The sequence below is a fragment of the Rhinoderma darwinii genome, chromosome 1 (assembly GCF_050947455.1).
Source record: "Rhinoderma darwinii isolate aRhiDar2 chromosome 1, aRhiDar2.hap1, whole genome shotgun sequence".
In the NCBI taxonomy this organism is placed as follows: Eukaryota; Metazoa; Chordata; class Amphibia; order Anura; family Rhinodermatidae; genus Rhinoderma; species Rhinoderma darwinii.
The window spans coordinates 160,485,328-160,512,597 of record NC_134687.1 but is presented as its reverse complement, the minus strand read 5'-3'; the positions used below and the strand labels follow the sequence as shown (position 1 = coordinate 160,512,597).

General features: G+C 41.1%; 1 protein-coding gene across 1 annotated transcript in view; it reads right to left on the bottom strand.

The window, feature by feature from the left end:
* Positions 1-758: 758 nt before the first annotated feature.
* HADH (hydroxyacyl-CoA dehydrogenase) overlaps positions 759-27,270 on the bottom strand; it is a 33,692-nt gene continuing 7,180 nt past the window's right edge. The window contains exons 2-8 of the mRNA XM_075860508.1: positions 24,045-24,173; positions 22,038-22,195; positions 18,552-18,678; positions 15,998-16,087; positions 14,663-14,735; positions 7,026-7,142; positions 759-1,100 (exon numbers count right to left, since the gene is read on the bottom strand). Of these exons, the coding sequence (XP_075716623.1) occupies positions 982-1,100; positions 7,026-7,142; positions 14,663-14,735; positions 15,998-16,087; positions 18,552-18,678; positions 22,038-22,195; positions 24,045-24,173 (813 nt within the window). The 3' untranslated portion in view covers positions 759-981. The remainder of the gene's footprint in view (positions 1,101-7,025; positions 7,143-14,662; positions 14,736-15,997; positions 16,088-18,551; positions 18,679-22,037; positions 22,196-24,044; positions 24,174-27,270) is intronic.

The window sequence follows — 27,270 nt, the reverse complement described above, 5'->3', positions numbered from 1 at the left end:
AGTAGTGGATGACATGTAACTTTATTCAATAATTTTTTCCTCCAAAGCTAAATGATACTAAGACAGTCAGATATTAAAAGATCTACTGAAATTAAAGGCAGGAGCTACACAGGCAACACTCGTGCACTATTCTGTTCACTACGCACTGGGGGGGAATTTACGACCAGTTCAGTGAGCCCCAACCGATAAGACATTTATGACATATCAAGTCAACATAAATAAACAGAATACGGATGTCTAACAAGATTTACATCAGTATTTATTTTTAAGCTCCGTGCTGGATGTTTTTTTTTGTTTTTCAGTTCTGCGCCCCATATTGCAGAGTCACATATATATTTAATATGTAGGTAAATCATGATCAAAATAAGAGGCTACATATAGTTATTTTTCCTTCTATGGGGAAATTAAAGTGTCTATATAGACAATTCTGAAAGTTGCTTAAGAAAAGTGCATAGACTGAAATGAGCTCCGTATACATGGAAACTTTTATATACAGAATAAGGACATGAAATAGAGTCTGGGGGTGGGGGGGATATATAAAAAGGTTTATGTCACATACAGGGGGATGGATAAGGCGCTTCGTTGTGGGGCATGGCCAGCCACAATTTGGACATGCGGTCAGCTGCAGGACAGGACAGTCTAAAACTGATGAGCGAAGGAAAAAAAAATAAAAAACTTGTATTTTGGTTCTGTGTAAGATAGAGAACATTAGTTATTGGAGGCTCAGTGAAGCTTATGTAAATCAGAACACACAAAAATCACATTCAGAATTTTTATTGACTCCAGCTTGGTTATGACATGACAATGTTTGTAAGCAGCTGTGCAACAGGATATTGATCAGAGAGAGAATCCTTCTCCAAGGCACTAGTGTTAACATGTAAGGTGCGGAGAAAACCGTACAATCTGAAGAACAGGACGGTCATAGCAATCATTCAGTAAGCAAGAGGCTATAAAAATAGATTTGCAGGGCAGCAAGGCAGATTATCTGTATTTATAAAATCCTTCTCCAGTCTTCTTTCCCAGTTTCTTCTCATCAACTAGTTTATTGAGCAACTCGCTGGGGGCAAAAAGGGGGTTTTCAGGCTCCAACTGGTGCCAACCTGAGGTGTGGGGGGAAGGGAAGGATGAATAAAATTCAAGAAATGGTTTAAATACCAAATTATTATTTTTACTTATTAAATTCAGTGCCTGAGATAAAATACTTGTACGTGTAGCATGCATGGCTTGGTCAAGATTTTTTACTGGTGCTTGTCCCCTTTGGAAGACCCCTTGTGTCCAATTAGGGGTGTAGACCAGCACATTTGTGCATTACATACAGTCCATTGGTTACAATAGACACCCTGTAACACTGCATTAGATATGATCAATGAGTGATGGCTTTCTCCAGTAATAGTAGCTGATCAATTGGGATCTGGCGATCAGTTCATCATCAGGGTACTTTAAAATTGAAATGAGATTTAAAATCCGTTTTAAAGGCTCATATTACAACTCCGTGCAATCCCTGGTTTTAAATGAGCCTTTATATGACCAGGGCCAGCCTAAGGCTGGACTCTATTGCTGCCCTCCACAAACCAAAAATTAACCACATACATACAGACATACAGACACACACACTGGAACACATATACTGCACATACATAGAGGCAATTCTTTAGATAAACCGGCAAAGTTAAAAAATATATATATACACACACACACACAAACATTAAACAGTGATAACACAGATAATGTAGTGGAGACACACACACACACACACACACACACACACACACACACACACCTTGCTGACAGGCTTCTTGCAGGGTGGGCTGTGGGCAGAGCTTTCTACTCTCCTCTGGTTTACTCCGTGTGTCTAACTAAGAGCAGAGGCACCCCCTACATGCTGGGAGAGCGCAGAGCTCTGTGCACTGGCACAGGTCACACACCCCTAAGGCCAGCCCTGTATATGACGGCCATAGAAGTATATGATGCAATACTATAGGAAGATTTTATTTTTTTTTTTCCTGTCGAAAAAAGCGTTATGATCCATTAGGCATTTTATTATGCTTTGCTTCTACGGGAGAATTTCTCCGTAATACGGTGCCATATGGACGCACCATATGGATGAGGGCTGCCCTACAGGCTCAGTGCACACAGTTCTGCCGTGTGTATAAAGCCTTTGGGTAGTGGGAAAGAATAGTAAAAATATGTGCTCTATCAGCATATATTGGAGCATGACATCACGGTGCACTAAATTAACAAAGTACCTGAACACATCTGCTGGTTTCATCATAGAGACCTATAATTTACAAGCAAGTATTCATTTATCAACCTTTCTCCTGTCAAACAGGAACTACTATATAAATTATAGAAAAAATCTGAACGTTATTATAGATACACTTAAGCAGATGTACAAATACAATACATAGTAAAGAGAAGTAGACAATTGTGGGTATGGGGAAAGAGGGAAAGTAGGGCAAGAATAATTGATGTCGCCTTCATATATCGTCTATATGGATACCGACAATTATAGGGAAAGGAATGTCCAGTGCAATGTCCCCTTGAGTTGCACTGAGAGATACAATTTATATTGTACTTTATTTTAATTTACGTTATATATTTCTCTATTTCAAATCCCATTAATTGAACCTACCATCCTGTATGAATGGCAATGTCTGCATCAATGGGAATAGGGAGGGAGTGCTCTTGGAGCTATGAGTTTGTGGCTTCGATCTAGTAAAATTGTTCATAGATCTCCTCTACATGTGGTTGACCACTTTGTTCTCAAATTCACATATTTTAATGGCTTGGTTAACCTGCATTTGTTCTCATTAAATGTCCTCATTAAGAATTGCCTAAATGGAACCTCAATCCATAAGGTCACATACACATAACCTGCTGGTAGTGTCAGGCAGCCGTAGTATAGCAGGCCAGGAGAAGCTACTCTCTCCCGGTCAGCAGTACTGTTTACGTGACCGCCGTGCAAGAAAATAGTTTGCAGGAGCAACCAGCCCACAATTTACTGTTACGATGCTGCCACTAGTAGCACACAGTGTCGCTGCTCTGAGAAATTCTCTTGGGCAGCGAGACCAGTGGTGAACAGGACCGTAGATTGGTCAAAGCTGCTGGCGGCTAAGGTGTTAGCCGTGAATTACTATGTCATCAGTGCTCGACGACTGATCAGCATGAGCGAGCGGTGTAAGCGCTAATCTCGCTCGCTACGGCTAGGAGGCAATGGGCAAGTATGAAAGGATTGAATTGTATATTGCTACACTAAACTCTCCCTTCTTCCGGGGTTGGGAGCATTTTGTTTATGGCGCTTTTTATAGGCCAAAAGCTGACGGACAGCAAATTCAGCCAGTCATAATTGTAGGGGTAAAATGTTATTAGTTTCGTCTTGTGAGGACATAACATTGTGAGTTTTGTTTCAATTGTAACAGGACATTTGCAACAAAGCAATATCCCATATCTAAACACACAAACAAATCGTGGAATATATATTCTGACTTTTCCACTAGACGCACAGTTATATTAAGATCAAAATTGCATATTATACGTAAGTTATGAAAGAATTTTTTTTGAGTATGTGAAGTTTTAAATGTAATACTTTAAGTATTAGTCTATAATAAGTGTACTTATTTGATGGTTATAAGAAGACAAAAAGTCATTAGGTTGGCCAACACAAAAGGTAGTATCGTCTCTTATGGACAAGGTGAAGAATTATTAAATCATCAAAATTGACAAACGCAGGGATCCCCCTATTACTCTGAGGGAGTACCAGTTCTAAAAAATAAAAACAGAACAAAAACACACGATTAACCCGTTAGTGACCGCCAATACGCCTTTTCACGGCGGCCACTAATGGGCTTTATTCTGATGCATAAGCCTTTTTACGGCGCTGCATCAGAATAAAGTAAAAACAGAGCAGGGAGCTGTCAAATCTCCTTACTCTCAGCTGCCAGAGGTAGCTGAGGGCTGGGGGCGTCCCTGCTCAAACAGGAGAGATCGATATAAGCATCGATCTCACCCGTTTAACACCTCAGATGCGGCGCTCAACAGCGAGCTTCGCATCTGAGTGGTTTTGGAGGGAGGGAGCTCCCTCTCATCCCACCGACACCCGGCAATAAGATCGCCGTGTGTCTGTCTCCGATGGCAGCCGAGGGCCTAATAAAGGCCCCCAGGTCTGCCTGGAGTGAATGCCTGCTAGGCCATGCCAGAGGCCTGTCCGTTTTAAACGGACAGGCAGTAATAGACTGCAATACAAAAGTATTGCAGTGTATTATAATAGCGATCGGCGGATCGAATATTAAAGTCCCCTAGTGGATATTGGATATTTTTGGGATTTCTTTTTTATGAAGTCCCTGGAGAAATGGCTTTAACAATATGTTGTTCTATGGTATTGGTTTTTCTATACCCTACAGAATCTGTGTTGTGCCTAGATGTTTTTTTTAGGTCTTACAAGTAGTAATATTTGCCAGTATGGTTTCATGATGTCATTCATTTCCTGCCACTTATCGTGCAGTGTGGTAATGAACCGACTTGGTCATCATTCTCCATTTTATCCTTCACCACCAGCAATGCATCTCTATCTGTCCGAAGGGCTAAATTGTATGCTTGTTTAATTTGAGGCACTGAGTAGTGTCTCTCCTTCAGTCGTTTTCTAAGGAACTTAGCTCCTGCCTTGAAGTTTTCAAATATGGAGCAATTTCTCCTTAGTCTCAGGAATTCTCCTTTCGAGATTCCTCTAATAGTTCTATTCAAATGAGCACTTGTTGAATCTAAAAGACCGTTTGTGGCTGTCTCCTTTCTGTATAAACTGGTAATTATTTTAATTTTAACATCCAGGAAAGATACTTCCCTCCTGCTGTAATTTAGAGTACATTTTAGATTTAATACATTTGTATTGAGGTTATCAATAAAATTCAGCAGTTCATTTTCAGTTCCTCTCCAGATAAATATGATATAGTCAATATATCTACACCATATTGAGATTTTATCAATATGCATCTGGAAAGTTTCACCAAAAACGTATTCTTCCTCCCACCACCCAACGGTTTGGAGGAAGGAGCGCGAATCAAAGACAAAATAATTCCTTGTCAGTATAAACTTCAATGCTTTGTTGACAAAAGTCCTCCTATTGGGACTATAAGGGTATGTTTACACGCCCTACTCACAGATGTAATTCAGGCGTTTCAGGTTGAAAAAACGGCTCCAAACATCTGCCCATTGAATTCAAGGGGGCTTACGGTGTTCTGTGCAGACAGGCTTTTTTTTTTACACGCCACTGTCAAAAGACGGCGCACAAAAAGACGCCCGCCTCAAAGAAGTGCAATGTCACTTCTTGGGACTTAATTGGAGCAGTTTTTCATCGACTCCAATGAAAACCAGCTCCAATTACGTCCGTAAAAGACGCACCGAAAAATGCGTGCACTTGTCAAAACGTCTGAAATTCAGGAGCGGTTTTCGCCTGAAAACAGCTCCGTAATTTCAGACGTAATTGGCGTTGCCATGTGAACATACCCCAATTGTGCTCACGACCTAGGATGGGGGAGAGAAAAAAAAAAAAAAAAAAAAAAAAAAGAGCTCTACACCCCAAATGATGTTGGATATTGGTGAAGAGACTCACTACATCCAGGGTTACCAAAAATTCACCCTCCTCTAGGTTGGCATTATTGAACTCCTGGAGTATCTGCATTGTATCCCGAGTGTAAGAGGGAAGCTTATATACAATATTAGGTAACTCCAAATCAAGCTATTGACTGCACCTCTCAGTCAGACACTATAGAGCTGTCAGGTGGCTGACCCACATTTTTGTGTATCTTAGGCAACATGTAGAAAGTTGCCACCTTGGGGTGTCTGACAGAGAAACTTGGCCTCATTTGAGGAGATGGCTCTCTCTTCTAGACCTGAACGGATGAGTCTCTCCTACTCTTGTTGGAACTATAGGGTGGGATCCCCCCACAGGGATTTAGAACAATCTCTATTGTTGAGCTGTCTTTTAGCTTCCATAATATACAGATCTTTAGGCCAAATAACCACGTTCCCACCTTTATCTGATTGTTTAAAGACTGCATGTTCTTCAGTTGTAATGTTAATAGAGAGGGAGGTTTCACTCAATTGATTAATATCCTGTGTGACCAGGTCTACAAAAACCTTTACCTGTGGGCATAGATCCAGGGGGGACATGTTCTTGGATTTCAGTTTCAACTTTGAATTTGTGGCACCCACTTCCTCTACTTCGGGAGCCGCCAACTGCATGTCTCTCTGGTCATCTGAAATTTGGCATTCATTAGCCAACTCCTATGGGATCTTTAAAGTTTCACGTTCTTGTGTATTTGAGATTAGGGTTAGGGAATCAGTTCCCCTGTCCTTTTGGCTAAAGATTTTTTCCCAAAAAAATCAAAAACGTGCGGCCAAACAGGTGTAAGTCTTTAATGACCTCAAATTTATTCAATCTTGGGGTTATGCAAAAATTGAAACCTCTTTTTAGAATCTTTCTCTGTGCACTGGCAAGGAAGGATAGGTTTTGAAAGATTATGTATTTGCATTGTGCCATCATTGAAATGAGGTGTCATGGTCGTCTTCTCCTCCTGCCTCTGAAGGAACCCCCTCTCGGTTGCCCCCTGTAGCCACAACGTAGTCTGTCCCGTAAACAAGTTGGTTGTTCATCTTGAGAGGATTGTCCCCCAATTTTACTACCCCCTGCTCTATCAGACTCCCCTTCTATTTCAGAAGAGTCAGACGTAGAACTCACTTATCTCTGGGCCGTGTTTTAAAAAACTCTGGACATTCCTCTCTCTTTAATTGTCGGTATCAATATAGACGAAATATGAAGGCGACATAACCAATTATTCTTGCCCTACTTTCCCTATACCCACAATTTTCTATCACTCACATTGGTGGTGCACACCTGGGCAAGAACTGCAAAATTAAACAATATAAAATGGGAGGTTCTATTTCCATAGTAAAGAGAAGACATAGTAGAATTCTCCACCTAAAATATTATCGGATTTTACACATTTAAATAAATAAATGAATGAGCCTACCATCAATGATGTATTTACTAGTGTCAAGACCAACGTAATCCAAGAGTTCAAAAGGACCCATTGGGTAACCGGCTCCCAATTTCATTGCAACATCGATGTCTTCCTTAGATGCGTGACCTGAAAACATAAGATTTCACAAGACAAATAACTTAATCTCCTGCGCACTTGTATACTGTACCATCTCTCTATCCATTCTCTTTTCTGTTAAAAAGCATGCGTATTTGTCCAAGTCCTTCGTTTAAATTTTCTCTCTGTTGAGGGTCGACTACTGATTTTACTAAATATAAAAAAACTGACCAAAATTTGTGTGAATAAGGACCAATGATCGGGTAAACGAGCACTCATACAAATGTTCTATCTTGATCATTGCCCTGTGTAAACAGGGCAGCAATCCGCCGGTAAACCAGAACACACTTGTTCATCATCAGCTGATCGCATCTTTTATTTAACCCCTTCCCGACATACGCCGTATATATACGGCGCTGTCGGGAGGTGGTTCCCGCAAAGCGCCGTATATATACGGCGCAGTGATGGTGCGAGCTCAGAAGCAGAGCCGGCACTATCACTGCGGGGGGACAGCTGGCACCCTCCTGTAACTGCCAGGATCGGAGCTACTCTCCGATCCGGCAGATTAACCCCTCAGATGCTGCGCTCAATAGAGCGCAGCATCTGATAGGTTTTCACCCGATCGGCAACCCAGTGATGCAATCGCTGGGTTGCTGTGGCAATCGGACGCCAGAAAATGGCGTCCGAGTCTGCCTTGTACGGGAGCCGATGAGGACCCGCCTGCGGCGAGTCCTAATAGGCTTGCTGTCAGTGAATAACTGACAGCGCTAATACACTGCACTACGTATGTAGTGCAGTGTATTAGAGTAGCGATCGGGGCATCAGGCCCTCATGTCCCCTAGTGGGACAAGTAAAAAAAGTAAAAAAAAGTAAATAAAAATGTGGTAAAACAATAAAAACACACACATTTCAAATAAAAATAAAGCTAAACTGACTTTTTTCCCATAGTAAGTATTTTATTATGGGAAAAACCGTAAAAATAAAAAAAACTATACATAATTGGTATCGCCGCGTCCGTAACGACCCAAACTACAAAACTATTATGTAATTTATCCCGCACGGTGAACGCGGTAAAAAAAAAAACATGAAAAACAGCGCCAGAATCTTTGTTTTTAGGTCACATCTCCTTCCAAAAAATGCTATAAAAAGTGATCAAAAAGTCACATTTACTCCAAAATAGTACTAATAAAAAACGCCAATCCGTGCCGCAAAAAATAATCCCTGACACCGCTTTGTGCACGCAAAAATAATAAAGTTATGGGTCTTAGAATATGTCGACAGAGAAAACAAATGATTTTATAAAAAAAGTGATTTTATTGTGCAAAAGCCGCAATACATAAAAAAAACTATATAAATTTGGTATCGCCGTAATCGTATCGACCCGCAGAATAAAGCTAACATGTAATCTAGGGCGCACTGTGGATGCAGAGAAAAAAAAAAATCAATAAAAAACTATTCCAGAATTGCTTGTTTTTGGTAATTTCCTTTACCAAAAAATGAAATAAAAAGTGATCAAAAAGTCGTATGTGTTCTAAAATGGTACCAATAAAATCTACAGCCCGTCTCGCAAAAAACAAGCCCGCACACCGCTCAATCAACTGAAAAATAAAAAAGTTACGGCACTAGTAATGCGGTGATGAAAAAACATCTCAATGCGCAGGCCGGAGGGGAACATTCCTTCAGTTTCAGGGCCCTAGTATTTAGGAACTAGGAAAGGGCAGGGACATAGCACATCCGCTGGAAGCGAGGGCGCCCGTATTATACCAGCGCAAAACTTTCCCAGTAATATTTCCCAAACTACGAAGGAGAAAAAGTCCCCAAAAGGTGCAGAGCGTTACAAAGGAGGGATAAGAAAGAAAACCGTTTCAGTGTGACGCCGGCCTGCGCATAACGGATCGCTTCACATCGTAACACACCTATGGATAATTGTATTATTTACCCCATGATTATACCCTCCTATTATGCCCTGATATACTCCGCACAGATTACATATGCCACCACATTATAAGCTGAAATACCAGCAAAACCCCAAACAGAACTATTACCAAGCAAAATCCATGCTCAAAATGGCGGTCTTTCCCTTCTTGGCCCTACAGTGTGCCCAAACAGCAATTTATGGCCACAAGTAAGGCATTACCATGCCCGGGAGAACCCGCTTAACAATTTATGGGGTAAGATTCTCTAGGGGCACAACATCTTGTGCGGTGAATGGGCAGATCAGTGGAGAAATTGCAATTTTCACTTTGCACCATCCACTGCGTATTCATTTCTGAAAAACACCTGTGGAGTCTAAATTGTCACTACACCCCTTGATAAATGCCTTTAGGGGTGTAGTTTCTAAAACGGGGTCACTTTTGTTTGGTACATCAGGGGTTTTGCAAATGCAACATGGCATCCGCAACCCATTCCAGCAAAATCTACGCTCCAAAAGATAAATACCGCTCCTTTTCTTCTGAATGCTCCCATATATGTAAACAGTCGATTATAACCACATATGGGGTGTTACCGTACTCGGGAGAAATTACTTTACAAATGTTGGGGTGCTTTTTCTTCTCTATTCCTTGTAAAAATGAAAAATGTGTATCTAAAACTACATCTTGTTGGAAAAAAAAAATATTTTTCATTTTCATGGCTTAATTCTAATTAATTCAGCAAAAAACCTTTGGGATCAAAATTTTCACTATACCCCTAGATGATTCCTCAGGGGGTGCAGTTTCCCAAATGGTGTCACTTTTGGGGTGTTTCCACTGTACTAGTACTACAGGGGCTCAGCAAATATGACATGACACCCAGAAACCATTCCAAAATCCAAATGGTGCTCCTTCCATTCTGAGCCCTACCGTGTGTCCAAACAGATGTTTGTGACCACATGTGGGGTATTATTTTACTCGGGAGAAGTTGCTTTACAAATGTTGTGGTGCTTTTTCTCCTTCAGTCCTTGTGGAAATGAAAAAAAAAATACCTAAACCTACATTTTCTTTGAAAAAATGTAGATTTTCATTTTTACGGCCTAGTTACAATAAGTTCTGTAAAAAACCTGTGGGGTAAAACTGCTCACTCTACCCCTAGATAATTCCCTCATGGGGTGTAGTTTCCAAAATGGGGTCACTTGTTGGGGGTTTCCACTGTTTTGTCCCCTCAGGAGCTTTGCAAATGCGACATGGCCTCCGCAAACCATTCCTGCTAAATTTGAGTTCCAAAAGCCAAATGGCGCACTTTCCCTTCTCAGCCTCGCCGTGTGTCCAAACAGCCGTTTATTACCACATGTGGGGTATTGTTTTACTCGGGAGAAATTGCTCTACAAATGCTGTGGTGCTTTTTCTACTTTAGTTCTTTTGGAAATGAAAAAAAATTAGCTAAACCTACATTTTATTTGAAAAAATGTAGATTTTCATTTTCACAGCCTACTTGCAAAAATTTCTGCAAAAAACCTGTGGTGTCAAAATGCTCACTATACCCTAGATAATTTCCTCAAAGGGTATAGTTTCCAAAATGGGGTCACTTGTTGGGGGTTTCCACTGTTTTGTCACCTCAGGGGCTTTGCAAATGTGACATGGCCTCCGCAAACCATTTCTGCTAAATTTGAGCTCCAAGAGCCAAATGGCGCACTTTCCATTCTAAGCCCTGCCGTGTGTCCAAACAACCGTTTATTACCACATGTGGGGTATTGTTTTACTCGGGAGAAATTGCTCTACAAATGCTGTGGTGCTTTTTCTACTTTAGTTCTTTTGGAAATGAAAAAAAATTAGCTAAACCTACATTTTATTTGAAAAAATGTAGATTTTCATTTTCATGGCCTAGTTCCAAAAATTTTTGCAAAAAAACTGGCCGGTCAAAATGCTTGCTACACCCCTAGATAAATTCTTCGAGGGGTGTAGTTTCCCAAATGGGGTCACTTTTGGGGGGTTTCCACTGTTTTAGTTCCACTAGACCTGTTCAAAGCTGACATGGTGCCTAAAATATATTCTAATAAAAAGGAGGCCCAAAATCCACTAGGTGCTCCTTTGCTTCTGAGGCCGGTGCTTCAGTCCAGTAGCACGCTACGGCCACATGTGGGATATTTCCTAAAACTGCAGAACCTGGGCAATAAATATTGAGTTGCATTTCTTGGGTAAAACCTTCTGTGGTACAAAAAATATGGATTCAAAATGAATTTCTGGAAAAAAATAATGAACTTTGTAAATTTCACCTCTACTTTGCCTTAATTCCTGCGCAATGTCTAAAGGGTTAAGAAACTTTCTAAATGCTGTTTTGAATACTTTGAGGGGTGCAGTTTTTAAAATGGGGTGACTTATTGGGGGTTTCTAATATCTAAGGACCTCAAAGCCACTTCACAACTGAACTGGCCCCTGTAAAAATAGCATTTTGAAATTTTCTTGAAATTGTGAGAAATTGCTGCTAAAGTTCTAAGCCTTGTAACGTCCTAGAAAAATAAAATGATGATCAAAAAACGATGCCAATCTAAAGTAGACATATGGGGGATGTTAGTTAGCAACATTTTTGTGTGGTATAACTGCCTGTCTTACAAGCAGATGCATTTAAATTGAGAAAAATGTTAATTTTTGCAATTTTTCGCTAAATTTTGGTGTTTTTCACAATAAATACTGAATGTATCGGGCAAATTTTGCCCGTAACATAAAGTCCAATGTGTCACGAGAAAATCTCAGAATCGCTTGGATAGGTAAAAGCATTCCGGAGTTATTACCACATAAATTGAAACATGTCAGATTTGAAAAATGAGGCTCTGTCAGGAAGGTCAAAAGTGGCCAAAGAGGGAAGGGGTTAAAAAAACCGGCTTGCTTGTTGTCAGCAGCACATCTCCCGGTGTAAACAGAGGATGTTCTGCCAACAAGATGCAAAATGTATCGGGAACAACAACTGTATTAAAAATCGTTGGTTGACATACATTTCGACTATGATCCATATAAAATGGAGCTAAATGAGTGCCGGTCGACGTGCTGTACAGTCGATCGGCACTCAAGTATTTTGGCGTCGATTTGGACGCGGAAACTGCGCCAAAAAACAGTTGAAATCACCCCCTTTTGATTTAAATGGGAAGAGGCAGAGGTGTTTTTATTTCCTGGGCGGCTTTTGTCCTTTCTTGCATTATTAGTTATACCTTCATTGGGTGGATGGTGTATGCACAAGTTAGAGTAAGGCCGGATTCACATGAGCGTGTGCGTATTGCGCGCGCAAAAGGCACTTAACAGCTCCGTGTGCCATCACCATATGATGCGCGGCTGCGTGATTTTTGCGCAGGCGCCATCATTAGGACACGGTTTGTAAACAGAAAAGCACGTGGTGCTTTTCTGTCTTCAATCATACTTTTTACTGCTGTTGCACGAATCACGCGCGTCCCACGGAAGTGCTTCCGTGTGGTGCGCGTGATTTTCACGCAACCATTGACTTCAATGGGTGCGTGATGCGCGAAAAACGCACAAATATAGGACATGTCGTGAGTTTTACGCAGCGGACTCACGCTGCGCAAAAATCACTGACTGTCTGCACGGCCACATAGACTAACTAAGGTCCGCGCGAGGCTCGTGAAAATTACGCTCGTTGCACGGACGTATATCACGTTCGTCTGAATAAGCCCCAAGGGTAAGTTCAAACGGGCTATTTTCAGTCGTTTTTCGGACTGTAAATCGGAATCAGAACGCCTACAAACATCTGCCCACTGATTTCAATGGGAAACACAACGTTCTGTTCCGACAGGGCGTTATTCTACGCCTCATTTTCAAATAATGGCGCGTAAAAAGACGTGCATGTCACTTCTTGAGCCATTTTTCATTGGCAATAGAAAAACAGCTCCAAAAACAGCCATAGAAAAACGGCTGAAAATCAGAAGCGGTTTTCCCTTGAAAACAGCTCTATTTTCAGCCGTTTTTTATTAAGCGTGTGAACATAACCTAACTCAAATTATCCAACCACAAGATGGAATACTTATGGCCTAGGGTTGTCACCATAGCAAAATTTGGGCTTCGATACCGATACTTTGTGTAGTATTGCGATTCTCAATCCTAAAACGATACTTTGCCAACAATAATAAAAAATAAAAAAAAAAGAAAGAAGTGCTTACATTTTCTGATATGAGGCACATGGGGTGATTAATTTTGAATTAATAATCACATTAATAAGTGAAAGAAAGCGGTTTATTTTATTTTTTTACAGCGTACTCATCATAAATGCCGCTATAAATTTGTTGTACAGGTTATTATGGTCACAATGAAATAGTGTGTGTGTTTGTATTTTTTATTTTATTTATTTAACTTTAATGTACTGGCCTATATTTATATGCCAGTACATTAGCCTGTGTACTGATAGGTATGCCCTAACAGAAAATATGGTCAGACATCCCTGGGGTCCTTCAATGGCCCTGGGCTGTCTGACCATATATGGCATGTCCCACGATCGAGTCACAGGGATTCCCTGCGACACAATCCAAGGGGCAACCGTTTTGTCATTTTCCCCTTGAATGCTACATTCAGCTTTGATCGCAGCATTTAATGGAATAATGGCGGCGATCAGAGGTTTCAATAAGGGGCTTCAATAAGGAGCGGCGGCGCCGGCACTGAAGACAGAACATGTGTTTTGGAGTTTGCTGGCCGCATCACATCATGCTTAACACACACACGGCAATGGCTGTATTAGGGTATGTTCACAATCTCAGCAAAAAACATCTGAAAATACGGAGCGGTTTTCAATGGAAAACAGCTCCTGATTTTCAGATGTTTTGTAAGCTACTCACGTTTTTCACCGCCGTTTTTCTATAGAGTCAATGAAAAACGTTGTTCGAAAAGGAGGTGTACAAAAACGCACCGTCGGAACAGAACGCCATATTTCCCATTGAAATCAATGGGCAGATGTTTGTAGGCGTTCCGCTTCCGCTTTTTTCAGGCGTTATTTGAGGCGTAAACGCTCCGAATTACGCCTGAAAACACTGTGTACACATACCCTTGCACAGACGGAGTTCTGCTCTGACTACATTCATGTATTCCAATACTAAGCTGTGCAGCTTAGTATCGAAATACATGAATTAACGGTATTGAACCATTTGAGGGTGCACTGCATTGAAATAGTATTGATATTTTGACGCATCATGCAACCCTATTATGGACATAGAAAAATGCGGAACCAACTACTTTTGTAGTTCATAGGACGAATCTGCTCATCTCACAGGTTGCGCTTCCGACATGTTGATGTCAACAGATTGGGCTGCTGAGCATAAACAGACTGGTGGAAGATTTACTATTCAAAATGTGCCAAAACTCTGGCTCAAATTGACGCAGCGTCCGTGTGGCACATTTATTAATGGTTATAGACACTCTCAACCAGGGCGTGTGGCTTAAAGGAAAAGGGGTGTGGTTTATTGGAAAGAGCATGGCTTAAAACGTGATACTGTGCGCCAGCCAAAAATGCGTCATAATTTTGGCCCAAAAACTGGCGTAAACTAAGCCAACTAATAGGTGGTATAAGGAAGATTACACGGCATGCATCGTTGTGATAAATTTACACGGTCTAAAACTCATTAGTAAATCTGCCCCACTGTGATAGGAGTAGCAGTGATGTACCTCTTTCATAAAGACGGACGGATTCCATTAGGTAGGGTACCAGAAGGCGGTTAACAACAAACCCAGGTGTGTCCTGATAAAGAAAGAAGAATATTAATTCTTGTACATGTAAAAATAAATACTGGCCATATATAATAAAAGTCTTACTACTGATTATCAGAGAACTGAAATAAGCAGCTGTAAAGAATAAGGATTTAAAGAGGCTCGGTCACCAGATTTTGCAACCCCTATCTGCTATTGCAGCAGATAGGCGCTGCAATGTAGATTACAGTAACGTTTTTATTTTTAAAAAACGAGCATTTTTGGCCAAGTTATGACCATTTTTGTATTTATGCAAATGAGGCTTGCAAAAGTACAACTGGGCGTGTTGAAAAGTAAAAGTACAACTGGGCGTGTATTATGTGCGTACATCGGGGCGTGTTTACTACTTTTACTAGCTGGGCGTTCTGATGAGAAGTATCATCCACTTCTCTACACAACGCCCAGCTTCTGGCAGTGCAGATCTGTGACGTCACTCACAGGTCCTGCATCGCGTCGGCCACATCGGCACCAGAGGCTACAGTTGATTCTGCAGCAGCATCAGCGTTTGCAGGTAAGTAGCTACATCGATTTACCTGCAAACGCCGATGCTGCTGCAGAATCATCTGTAGCCTCTGGTGCCGGCTCGTCTGACACGATGCAGGACCTGGGGAAGTGACGTCACAGCGTGATCTCTCGAGAACACACTGTGTGTCTGCACTGCCAGAAGCTGGGCGTTCTGAAGAGAAGTGGATGATACTTCTCGTCAGAGCGCCCAGCTAGTAAAAGTAGTAAAAACGCCCCGATGTACGCACATAATACACGCCCAGTTGTACTTTTACTTTTCAACACGCCCAGTTGTACTTTTGCAAGCCTCATTTGCATAAATACAAAAATGGCCATAACTTGGCCAAAAATGCTCGTTTTTTAAAAATAAAAACGTTACTGTAATCTACATTGCAGCGCCTATCTGCTGCAATAGCAGATAGGGGTTGCAAAATCTGGTGACAGAGCCTCTTTAAAGTTATAATGTGCTTGGCTATCTGCGGCAGTGCCATAGAGAAGAATTGGAGGAGCCGGGTGAATGCTCGACCTGCCTCTCCATTCATTCGGAAGAAAGGGACTACCGTTTTTGTGCTCGGTGGGGTCCCAGCGGTCCGACCCCCACCGATCTGCATGTTATCACCTACCCTGTGGTTAGGGGGATAACATTTAATCTTTGGATTACCCCTTTAATATATATATTTTTTAAAAAAGCAAGCAAGGAGTGTAAATTTTTTATCTTGTATCAAAGTACAATTTATGGCACCACTTTACCTTACATGACACAGGAGTCTTTCCAAGTGCTTTACTGAAATCCATGAGAGAATCAAAGGTCGGTTGGCTGGTCATTGGTGTCTTAATGACCTGAAAGACAGGGTAAGAATGAAAAAACACCTTAGGAAAACGGTTTCCACCAAGCATTTTTTATTGATCAATTTTGGTGTGCAGCAAACATACATAAATCTCATGAAAAGTAGCATGTAAACGCCGTCCTACGGAACAAAGGGTGTGTCTAGTTTCAGCCTATAAATCTCTCCATGTATAGATGACACATGAAGTGGCAATTGTAATTTAAGTGTTCCAGTCAGATCAACCCAAGATTTGAACCAGAATCCGCAGGGGCCATTCTGTGAAAGCCATTACACACATTAGATCCTTATATGGTCTCAAGTATGGGGACACCCGTCCGAATGATTGAGTTCAGGTGTTTTAGCCACACCTATTGCAAACAGGTACATAAAACCAAGCACACAGCCATGCAATCTCCAGAGACAAATATTGGCAGTAGTAAGGTTTATACTGAAGATATTAGTGACTTTAAATATGGTGCTGTCATAGGATGCCACCTTTGGCACAGGTTCGTTTAATTTTTTTTTTTATCTGCTAGGTCTGCCCCGGTCACCTGTAAGTGCTATTATTCTAAAGGGAGTTGTGCAGCAAAAAAGGTGAAGGGAATGGTGGCGCTCCGAGACTATATAGGAGGTGGAAAAGTGTAGGTTGCCGGCTGCCACCCACTGTGCTAAATCCTTAGTACCTGGGTCAAGATAAATATATGAAGGCAAGAAAAAGTTGCAGTCTAATAACGGGCATCGGCGCCAGGCTCAAGATGATAAGGAACTGAGTCAGGTAAGTATGATCAAGGAGATCTTTAACCCCTTAATGACCAGCCTATTTTGGACCTTAATGACCAAGCTATTTTTTACGTTTTTCAATCGTCGCATTCCAAGAGCTATAACCTTCTTATTTTTGCGTCGACATAGCTGTATAAGGTCTTGTTTTTTGCGGGACAAGTTGTATTTTTTAATAGCACCATTTTTAGGTACATATTGTTTATTGATTAACTTTTATTAACTTTTTTTTTGGGGGGGGGGGGGAATAGAAAAAAAATCTGAAATTTCGCCACTCTTTTATGCGTCCTAAATCTACGCCGTTTACCGTGTGGTATAAATAACACTAACTTTATTCAGCGGGTTGTTACTATTGCAACAATACCAAATTTGTATAGATTTTGTATGTTTTACTACTTTTACACAGTAAAAACACTTTTTTTTCTAAATTATTTGTTTTTGTGTCTCCATATTTGAAGAGCCGTAACGTTTTTATTTTTTCGCCGATGCGGTTGTATGAGGGCTTTTTTTTTGCGGGACGACCTGTAGTTTTTATTGGTACCATTTTGGAGTAGATGCGACTTTTTGATCACTTTTTATTACATTTTTTTAAAGTCAGTATTCACAGAAAACAGCAATTTTTCCATAGTTTTTTATTATTTTTTTTACGGCGTTCACCGTGCGGGTTAAATAATGTAATAGATTTATAGTCGGGGTCGTTACGAACGCGGCGATACCAAATATGTGTAACTTTATTTTGTTTTTTTTAATAGTAAAGCATTTTGTAAGGGGAAAAGCTGGGTTTTTCATTTTTTTTAAATTAACTTTATTAAACTTTTTTTTCACTTTTTTACTAGTCCCATTTGGGGACTATAATATGCAATTCTGCGATCGCATTTATAATACACTGAAATACTTTTGTATTGCAGTGTATTACTGCCTGTCCGTTTAACACGGACAGGCATCTGCTAGGTCATGCATGCGGCATGATCTAGCAGGCATTCACTCCAGGCAGCCTGGGGGCCTTTATTAGACCCCCGGCTGCCATTAGAGACACAGACACTCGGCGATCGTATCGCCGGGTGTCGGTGGGGGAGAGAGGGAGCTCCCTCTCTCCAAAACCACTCAGATGCGGTGCTCGCTATTGAGCACCGCATCTGAGGGGTTAAACGGGTGAGATCGATACTAATATCGATCTCACCCGGCAGAGCAGGGACGCTCCCAGCCCTCAGCTGCCTCTGGCAGCTGAGAGCAGGGAGATTTGACAGCTCCCTGCTCTGTAAACTTATTCCGATGCCGCGACGTAAAAAGTCTATGGCATCGGAATAAGGCCCGTTAGTGACCGACGTAGAAACACGATGGGCCGGTCACTAACAGGTTAATTCAGAGGACGAAGCGTTTCTGGACCGGACTGGTCCCTTCGTCAGGTCAACTTCCTCCAGTGTAGCCTCTATTTTTGCAAGAGTGACGACCGGATTTTCTACCATTTTTTTGTCCCTTTTGCCATAAATATTAACCTTAGACTACGGAAGGCTGGAGGCCCCCCAATCATTATTTATTCACTGCCTCTCAGGTAATGTCTCTGTGTAGTAACAGGGTGAGAATTAAAATGTTGGGGCGGAAATGTGATATACAGGAAGAGGCTAGTAAAAAATAAAAGGGGGGGGGGGGGGGAGTGCTATATTGTTGCAACAATGAAGAGATTAGTTAAATTTCCTTACCTCAACAAGCTTCATCATTGGAACGGGATTAAAGAAATGCAGTCCACCAAACCGGTCCTGCCTAGTTGTGGAATTGGCTATGTCGGTTATTGGCAATGATGAGGTGTTGCTGACAAATATTGTATGTCTGTTAGAAATTGAAAGCAGTTAACAGTCAATCATGATATAAATACTTCAGGTACTGGACATATATTAATTTTATAGCATTAGTAATCATATGATAGAGTGGTCACTTTGGCACAGAAGTCCAAAAATATATTTTTTTATTTCAGTTTATAAGAAAAATACCCTTTAACATTACTATTAAATTTGCCTATGGTACACATTCAAGGTTGTCCTTTTGGCATACACTGGGTCATATATAAATCGGCATACATTCTATTTCCCTGTATGGCAGATACCGCGCATTATACATTTCTATACTATGGGTGACATAAGCCACTATGTCTGCACAGTGGCATAGGTCGCAGCCTTCCATCAGAGGTATATATCAAGAAATCCTCCCAACATATATCTTCAATGAAAGGCTCGAAGAAAGTGTGAACAGAGGCTTAACTGGACGGTGTATGGAATTAGCAGGATCTCTTGACTATGATACAAAAGGGGACACGGACACACACTTAAATGAAAGGGGATACAAGCCTTAGGGAACAGACCACTGTCCCTGTAGAGAAAAAGCAGTAAATAGGCAGCACTCACAAATGCTTACAGTAGGGAAAAAAAAAATAAATAAAAAAAAAAAAAAAGGAGGGTGCTTTATTGACCCCCAAAAGTGCAACGTTCAAGTGAAGGCTTATATTTTGCGGGATGAGCTGTAGTTTTTATTAGCACCATTTTTTTGGTACATACAATTTTTTTTTTAATCATTTTATTTCATTATTTTTTGCACTAGTGACCAAATAAAACCACAAGATTCTGGGGTTTTACTTTTTTTTTTTTTACGCAGTTCATCGCGAGTCTAATAATGGTAGAATGTAATAGCTCGGACTTATCGATACCAAATTTTGCATTTTTTTACATTGCTTGGGGAAAATTTGTATTTTTTTTTGAGCTTTTAATATTTTATTGGACTCCAGAAAATGTATCTAAGTTTTTTGTTTTTTTTGGGGCTTTTGTGTTTTTTTAACACATTTTATTAGTTCCCCTATTTGACTTGAAACAGCAATCATTAGATCGCTGGTACAATACATGGATGAGTTACGGAAACAGCGTAACTTGCTGAGCTACGCTGTTTCCGTAACTACTATTCAGTTCTATGGGAGTTACGGAAACCGTGTAGCTACGGAAACAGCGACCTTGTAAGCTGTTTTCGTAGCTACTAAGTTCCAGAAATAGCTTAGCTCGCAGAGCTACGCTGTTTACGTAACTCCCATTCACTTCTACGGGAGTTACGGAAACAGCGTAGCTCTGCGAATACTCAGCTGTTTCCGTAACTCCCGACCACCTAACCAGGAAGGTGCTTGGAGACAGCAGAGCCGAGTAAGCTAGAACGGGGTTTAGGGGGCCCCGTTCTAGACATAGGTGCGGGTCCCAAAGGTGGTACCCGAATCTAACATTTATGACATAACCTGTGGATGTCATAAACGTCCTCCACGGGAAGACCACTATAAATGCCACAGTCGCTATTGACCGCGGCATTTAGCTAAACGGCCAGGAACAGCGCCATCACTGTTGCTGGTAGTTAGAGCAGCGTGTCAGCTGTAAAACGCAGCTGACACCTGCAGTGTATGGAGCGGGTTCAGCACCTGAGTATTGAGTGCATATACTGTACATACTTTTCAGTAGGCCTACATTTCGGTATTAAAAATCATTTTTGAAATTGGGCTTATTTAATATTCTAATTTTCTGAGACACTAAAATTTGGGTTTTCATTAACGGTTTGCCATAATCATCAACATTAAATGAAAAAAAATACTGGAAATAGATCACTCTGTGTGTAATGAATCTATAGAATATATGAGCTTCACTTTTTAAATTTAATTACTGAACTAAATTAACTTTTTGATGATCTTCTAATTCATTGAGAAGGACTAGTATTTGGTAACGCCGCGTCCGATAAACCCAAACTATAAAACAAATTTAGTATTTAACCCGCACGGCGAACACTGTAAAAAAATAAGATAAAAACAATGCCAGAATTACGGTTTTCTGTTCATCCTGACTTTACAAAAATTTGATAAAAAGTGATCAAAAAGTTGCATGTACTCCAAAATGGTGCCAATAAAAACTACAAGTCATCCCGCAAAAAAAAAAAAAAGCCCTCATACAGCTGCACTGGCAGAAAAAAATAAAAAAATATGTTTTTACTGTGTAAGGGAATGTTCACACGTTAGACTAAAAACGGCTGTAAAATACAGAGCCGTTTTCAAGGAAAAACAGCCTCTGATTTTCAGCCGTTTTTTTTACGGCCGTTCATTGACCCAATGAAAAACGTCTCCAAAAACAGCTCAAGAAGTGACATGCACATTTTTAGTGGGAACGAAACGCCGCATTTCACATTGAAATCAATGGGCAGATGTTTGGAGGTGTTCAGCCCCCGTATTTTCAGCCGTTTTTCAAGGGTGTTTACGGCCGAAAAACGTCTGAAAATAAGCTGTGTGAACATACCCTAAAAGTAGTAAAACAAGAATTGTAATGCAATTGTAACGACCCACTGAGTAAAGTGGTTAAGTTATTTAGGACGGAAAAAAAAAAAAAAAAAGTGGCAAAATTACTGGGTTTTTGTTTTTATTCCCCCCTAAAAAGTTAAATCAATTAGGCTTCGTTCACATCTGCGTTGGGTTCCCGTTCTGACGATCCGTCAGAACAGGACCCTGAACAGACACGAACGGAAACCAGAGGGTTCCATCACCATAGATTTCAATGATGACAGATTCGGTGCCCAAGGTTTCAGTTTGTGTCTGTTGTGCACCGGACCAGTCGTTTTGCCGGAAGCAATAGCGTAGTAGACTACGCTATTGCTTCCGGCAAAACGACGGGTCCGGTGCACGACAAACGGAAACCATGGGCACCGGATCCATCACCATTGAAATCAATTGTGATGGAAACCTGTGGTTTCCGTTCGTGTCAGTTCAGGGTCCCGTTCTGACGGAAACCTCAGACGGAACGTCAGAACGGGGCCCAAACGCAGATGTGAACGAAGCCTAAAATGTACCCCAAAATGGTGCCATTAAAAAATACAAACATGTCCCACAAAAAAACAGCCATGTCGACACAAAAATAAAAAAATTGAATAGCTCTTTGAATGAGACGATACAAAAACGTAAAAAAATAGCTCTGTCATTAAGTTGTAAAAATCGGCTGGTCACTAAGGGGTTAAAACAGGACCAAAAAAGTGCTATAAACCTGGCCTCTTAAAAAAAAAAAAAAAAATCTCATCACTTGGAAAAGAGTATATGAGCTGTACTGTATTGTGATCCATTTTTGTATCTGCCAAATAATATCGGCGGAAGAGGTTAAAATATCTCATTTAGTCTTGTTCCCTACTCTGGTGCAAATTTATCAAGCCGCTTGAAGAGCTCGTTTTTCACGTCCAAGTTCTCAACGATGGCTTCCACCACCAGATCAGTGCTGTGTACCACGGCCGCTGGGTCTGTGCTAGTGCTGACGTTTGAGAGAGTTTTCTTAATGAACTGAGAAGCGGCCTGAAAAAACAAAAACGCAAAAAAAAAAAAAGTTACACAAGCAAAGAATTGGTTTCATGGGGATTTAACACACTAGTTCTGATATACATTATAAGCACGGCCGTCAACAGAATATCGATTCCTGTTCTAACCCAAATGATAAAGAATGTAGCCAGAGCTGCAACGCACACCCCAATCTGTGCCCTACGTAAAAGAGGATGTCCTGGTGATCCCTTTTAATTCCTCGTTAGTAGAGTTGTAAAATTGCAAGTACACTTTAAGGCCGGGTTCCCACGGGTCGGATACACGGCGTAAAAATCACTCAGCGTGTCCCACCTGGAACCCGCAGTACACTAGGTCCGAAAAATCTCACCACATTGTGGTGCTGTGTTTTGAACGGAATTTCCGCTGCTGAAGAAAGCGCTCATACTTACCCCCTCCGTTTCCTCTGCGCGTAGTCCGGCCTCCTACAATGACGTTACAGGCCATGTGACTCTGTAGCGGTCACATGGGATGAAACGTCATCCCAGGAGGGTGGACTGCAGGAAGGAGGAGGGCGTTCTGGGAAAGTATGATTTTCTTTTGTTTTCGGTAGTTGCGATTTTTGCGGCGCAATCGCTGTGAAGACACCGCAAAAGTCGCAACATTTGGCTTTCTGTTGCTGGTTTTGCATCCCCATTGAATTCAATGGGGAAACCCCACAACGAAAGAAAATAAAACTAAAAACGCAGCATAAATTGACAAGCTGAAGAATTAAATTCCGAACCGCAGATTAATTTATTAATGTTTAAGCTGCGTTTTTTTCCGCAGCGTGGGCTGGAGATTTTCTAAATCTTAACTACTTTGCTGCTACTGTAAATACTGCGGAATTTCCGCACACAATTCCATAGCGTTTACGCTACGTGGGAACCCGGCCTAAGTGTATATTCACACGTGGAAGATCTGTTGCAGAAATTTCTGTGGCTGTCCTATTCATCTGAATGGGGCATGCAAAAATCCATAATCCATGCAGCAGAAAAATCCCTGTTCACATGATCTTCTGATGATTGCGAATATAACCTTATGACCAAATGCACACGATGTGTATTGCATGCGGATTTGCCGTGCGGATTTTCCTGCGTCAAAACCCTGCAGTGTAATACGGTACCAGCCAAGTAGATGAGATTTCAAGTAATCTCTTCTACATGTTGCAGAATTTTTCCGCAAGCAAGTTGACCTGCGGTGGGCATTAGAAAACTCTGCAGCATGTCAACCTATCTGAAGTTTCTGCCTGTGGAATTTCCGCAACGGAATTCTGTGCGAAAATCCCACAGCATTTGCAGTAGCAGAAAAGTGAATCACATTTGAAGAAATCTTATGCACACCCTGCAAAAAAATAAAAATAAAAAATATTCAAAATCTGCAGCGAAAACAAAAATTGGATATCCGCAGCACGTGAATTCATGCTGCGTATTCGTTGCTCTCCTGTTGCCTGCCCCCCCCCCCCCCCATTAAATTCAATGACTTTCAAAGACCCACAACAAATAGCCAAGTGTTGTGACTTTTGCGGTAGAAGCGCTGAGATTCAGACACAAAAATCGCAAATAAGAAAAATAAATAAATAAATATTGCTTTGCTTTATTTATATGTGAATGAGAAAAGCTTCTACTCTACATAGAGCACAGCGGGGCCGGTCACATGACGAAGAGTCAGGTCTTCACGAAGGAATACTGCAAGTAGACTTCCCGTCAGCGCTATAAAAATCTATTAAAATCTTATAATCAGCGTGACGGGGGCCGCAATGTACCCACATACTGCAGTGAGTACGCTGGTAATACTTTTCGCTCCCCACATAACCCCTTCAAAGTAGAATAAAACACCAGAATGTCACCTCAGGCTTGTCTGCAAATATCTTCTTGGTGACTCTTTTCAGGCTGTCTTCAATACTTTTGGTGGACTTTTTTAAGATGTCATCAGTCTGATCCACTAATACTACAGTGTGTCCGGTTGCTGCGGCCACCTACAAAGAGAACGCAGAAGGGAACAATTTCAGCGTTATATACTGAATGGCACTCTGATCATTAAGTCTAGGATCATACAAAATAGATTTAGCTCTACAAAAAAAAAAAAAAAAAGTGACTTTCAATGCGAAATCCGCAGCATAAGGCCACTTACACAGCAGGATTTTGGTCAGTATTTCGCATCAGTATTTGTAAGCCAACACCAGGAGAGGAGCCTACGGAAAAGATTTGTACCTCTTCCGTGTTTTGGCCCCACTCCTGGCTTTTATTACTGATACGGATGCAAAATACTGACCAAAATACTGAGAAAGAGGGCTAATAAGCGTGCTCTAAATAAAATCTGTGCAGATGTTTTCCACTACGTGTGAACGCGGTTTAGAACGTCCCATTCACTAGCATCGTACTGTATTATGTTGAGGATTTTTGGTGCGCAATGATCACTGAAAAGCTATGGCAACTCATCATGTTGGAATGCGACGTAGCAAGCTGACCTCAAACATAATCAGTGATAACTTAAAATCAAAGGTGAACCCTGGAGACAAATAAAAAAACGGTAATCTGCAGTATTTTCAAGGTCAGCACAGGCTAAATTAAACATTAATCTGACCCACCGGACAGCGCTGTTTTAGTGCTTCGCTCTGCTTACATGTATCTAGAACATTTGTTTCTTGTGACCACTTTGATCTCTTAGAACAAACATTTTGTAAGCACATTAGGTTCCATGCACACAGTGGTATGTCGCCGCATGGTAAAGTTCTATGGAGTTATATTCCCTTAGAAGCAATGCCCCTAGGGGAGAATATCTCCATTACATGGCGTCCAATGGAGCATGCCACAGATTTTTCAGACCCATAAGGAATCAGAAATAAAAAAAAATGTAAAAATTTAGAGGCATACGGAGACACACTATGGCCACCCAGAGGTTGTACCAAACAGTTATATGGCCCGTGTGGGGCTTCATTTATCAAAACCGTCTAACAGTAAAACGGTCATTGTTAAACATAGCAACCAATCAAAGCTCAGATATAATTTTTCCACAACAGTTTAAGAAATAAGAGGTGAGCTCTGATTGGTTGCTATGGGCAACGCTGTAAATGACAGCTTACAGCGAGATCACGCTTGCTGTGCTGTAAGTCCCACACAAACATTACTGAAGTGTCGGGATTGTGAATGGACATCGAGTCCTGGCTGGACGTGATGTCTATTCACTGTCAAGACACTTCAGTAACGTTAATGTGTGTGTATGTGACTGCACATAGTGATCCTGCGTTGTTCATTATGTGCTGATTACATGAATGGAGAGAAGTGTATGACGCTGATTGGTTAGCTTCATACACTTTTCTTTACAACGCTCACTTGGTCAAAAAGTAAAACACGCCCAGTTGTCTATTAAGAAACTCATTAGCATAAATCTAAAATAGGTCATAACTCAGTAAAAATTTAGTTTTTCTAAATAAAAAAAAAACCACTGCTGTAATCTACATTACAGCGCCGATCATATTATGTAGAAGATAGGGCACTTATAATGTGGTGACAGAGCCTCTTTAAACTAGCGCTGTGCCCAGGGAGTCCTCTGTACTAGTGCTGAGGCATGGAGTTGATGGTTCCCTGCTTCAGCATTGGGTTCAACTGTATCTACGTCCTGAGGACGCAGAAACAGTTGACACTGGGGGTCCGGGACATACCACCGGCCGCTCGGGACACCATCCGAAATCCAAGATCGTTGGGAGGTATGCTTGAGTGGAGAGTTTTACCTCCCTATGCATTTACACTAGGGCCCAGACATTGGAATTATAGGCCAGAATATGTGGGTCACCCACCAGCACAGGTTTTGTCCCTAAACCCACAGGTTTTATACCATAAACTTCCTTTAACCCCTTAGTGACCACCAATACGCCTGTTCATGGCGGTCACTAAGGGGCTTTAGGCTAGGCTGTCGCCTTTTCACGGCGGCCCAGTCCAAGTACTGCACGGGTGTCCCATGCAGGCTGTAGCTGGGGCTCGGCTGTCTGATAACAGCCGGGCTCCTGCTCCAACGGTAGCGATCCAAGTTTACTTCGATGCGGCCGTTTAAGTGCCGCGGTCAATAGCAACCGTGGCATTTAACTTGTTTACAGAGGGAGGGAGCTCCCTCTGTCACCCATCGGTGGCCAGCAAATCGCGGTCCTCTGATGGGGTGCCATGGCAGGTCTGTCCTGGGCATATGCCTATTAGACTTCCTGTCAGATTTACACTGACAGGCAATAATGCTTTGGTATACTAAGTATACCAAAGCATTATAGCAGTGATCTAAAGATCGCATAGTAAAGTCCCCTAGAGGGACTAAAATAAAAAAATAAATGTGAAATAAAAACCTACAGTAAAAAAATAAAACCTTTTTTTTTTCCATAAAAAGGCGTTTTATTTAGTAAAAGTGTAATAAATAAAAGTACACATATATGGTAGCGCCACGACTGTAATGATCCAATCAATAAAATTTAATATGTAATTTAAAGCGCAAGATGAACACACAAAAAAAAAAAAAAAAAAAAGAACGCAAAAAACAATGCCGAAATTGCTATTTTTTTCCCACTGCTCCCCAAATAAGTCATAATAAAAAAAGGCAATCAATAAGCCCCATGTACCCCAAAACAGTACCAATCAAAACGACGTCTTGTCCCGCGAAAAACAAGCCCTCATATCACTACTTTGATGGAAAAATAAAAAAAATTAAAGCTCTTAGAAAGAGACGATGCAAAAACAAATAATTTTAGTTCAAAAGTGTTTTTATTGTGCAAAAGTCGTATAACATAAAAAAAAAAAAACTCTACGTATGTGGTATCGTCGTAATCGTACTGACCCATAGAATAAAGGTAACGTGTTATTTACTCCGCACAGTGAACGGTGTGAATTTAAAAACGCATAGAACCAGTGTCGGAATTTCACGTTTTTTTCTATTCCCCCCCAAAAAAAAGTTAATCAAAAAATGATATGTGCCCCAAAATGGTGCCATTAAAAAGTACAACTAATCCCGCAAAAAACAAGTCCTCATACAGCCATGTCGACGGAAAAATAAAAAGTTATAGCTCTTTAAGCCCTTCAGGACCCAGCCTGTTT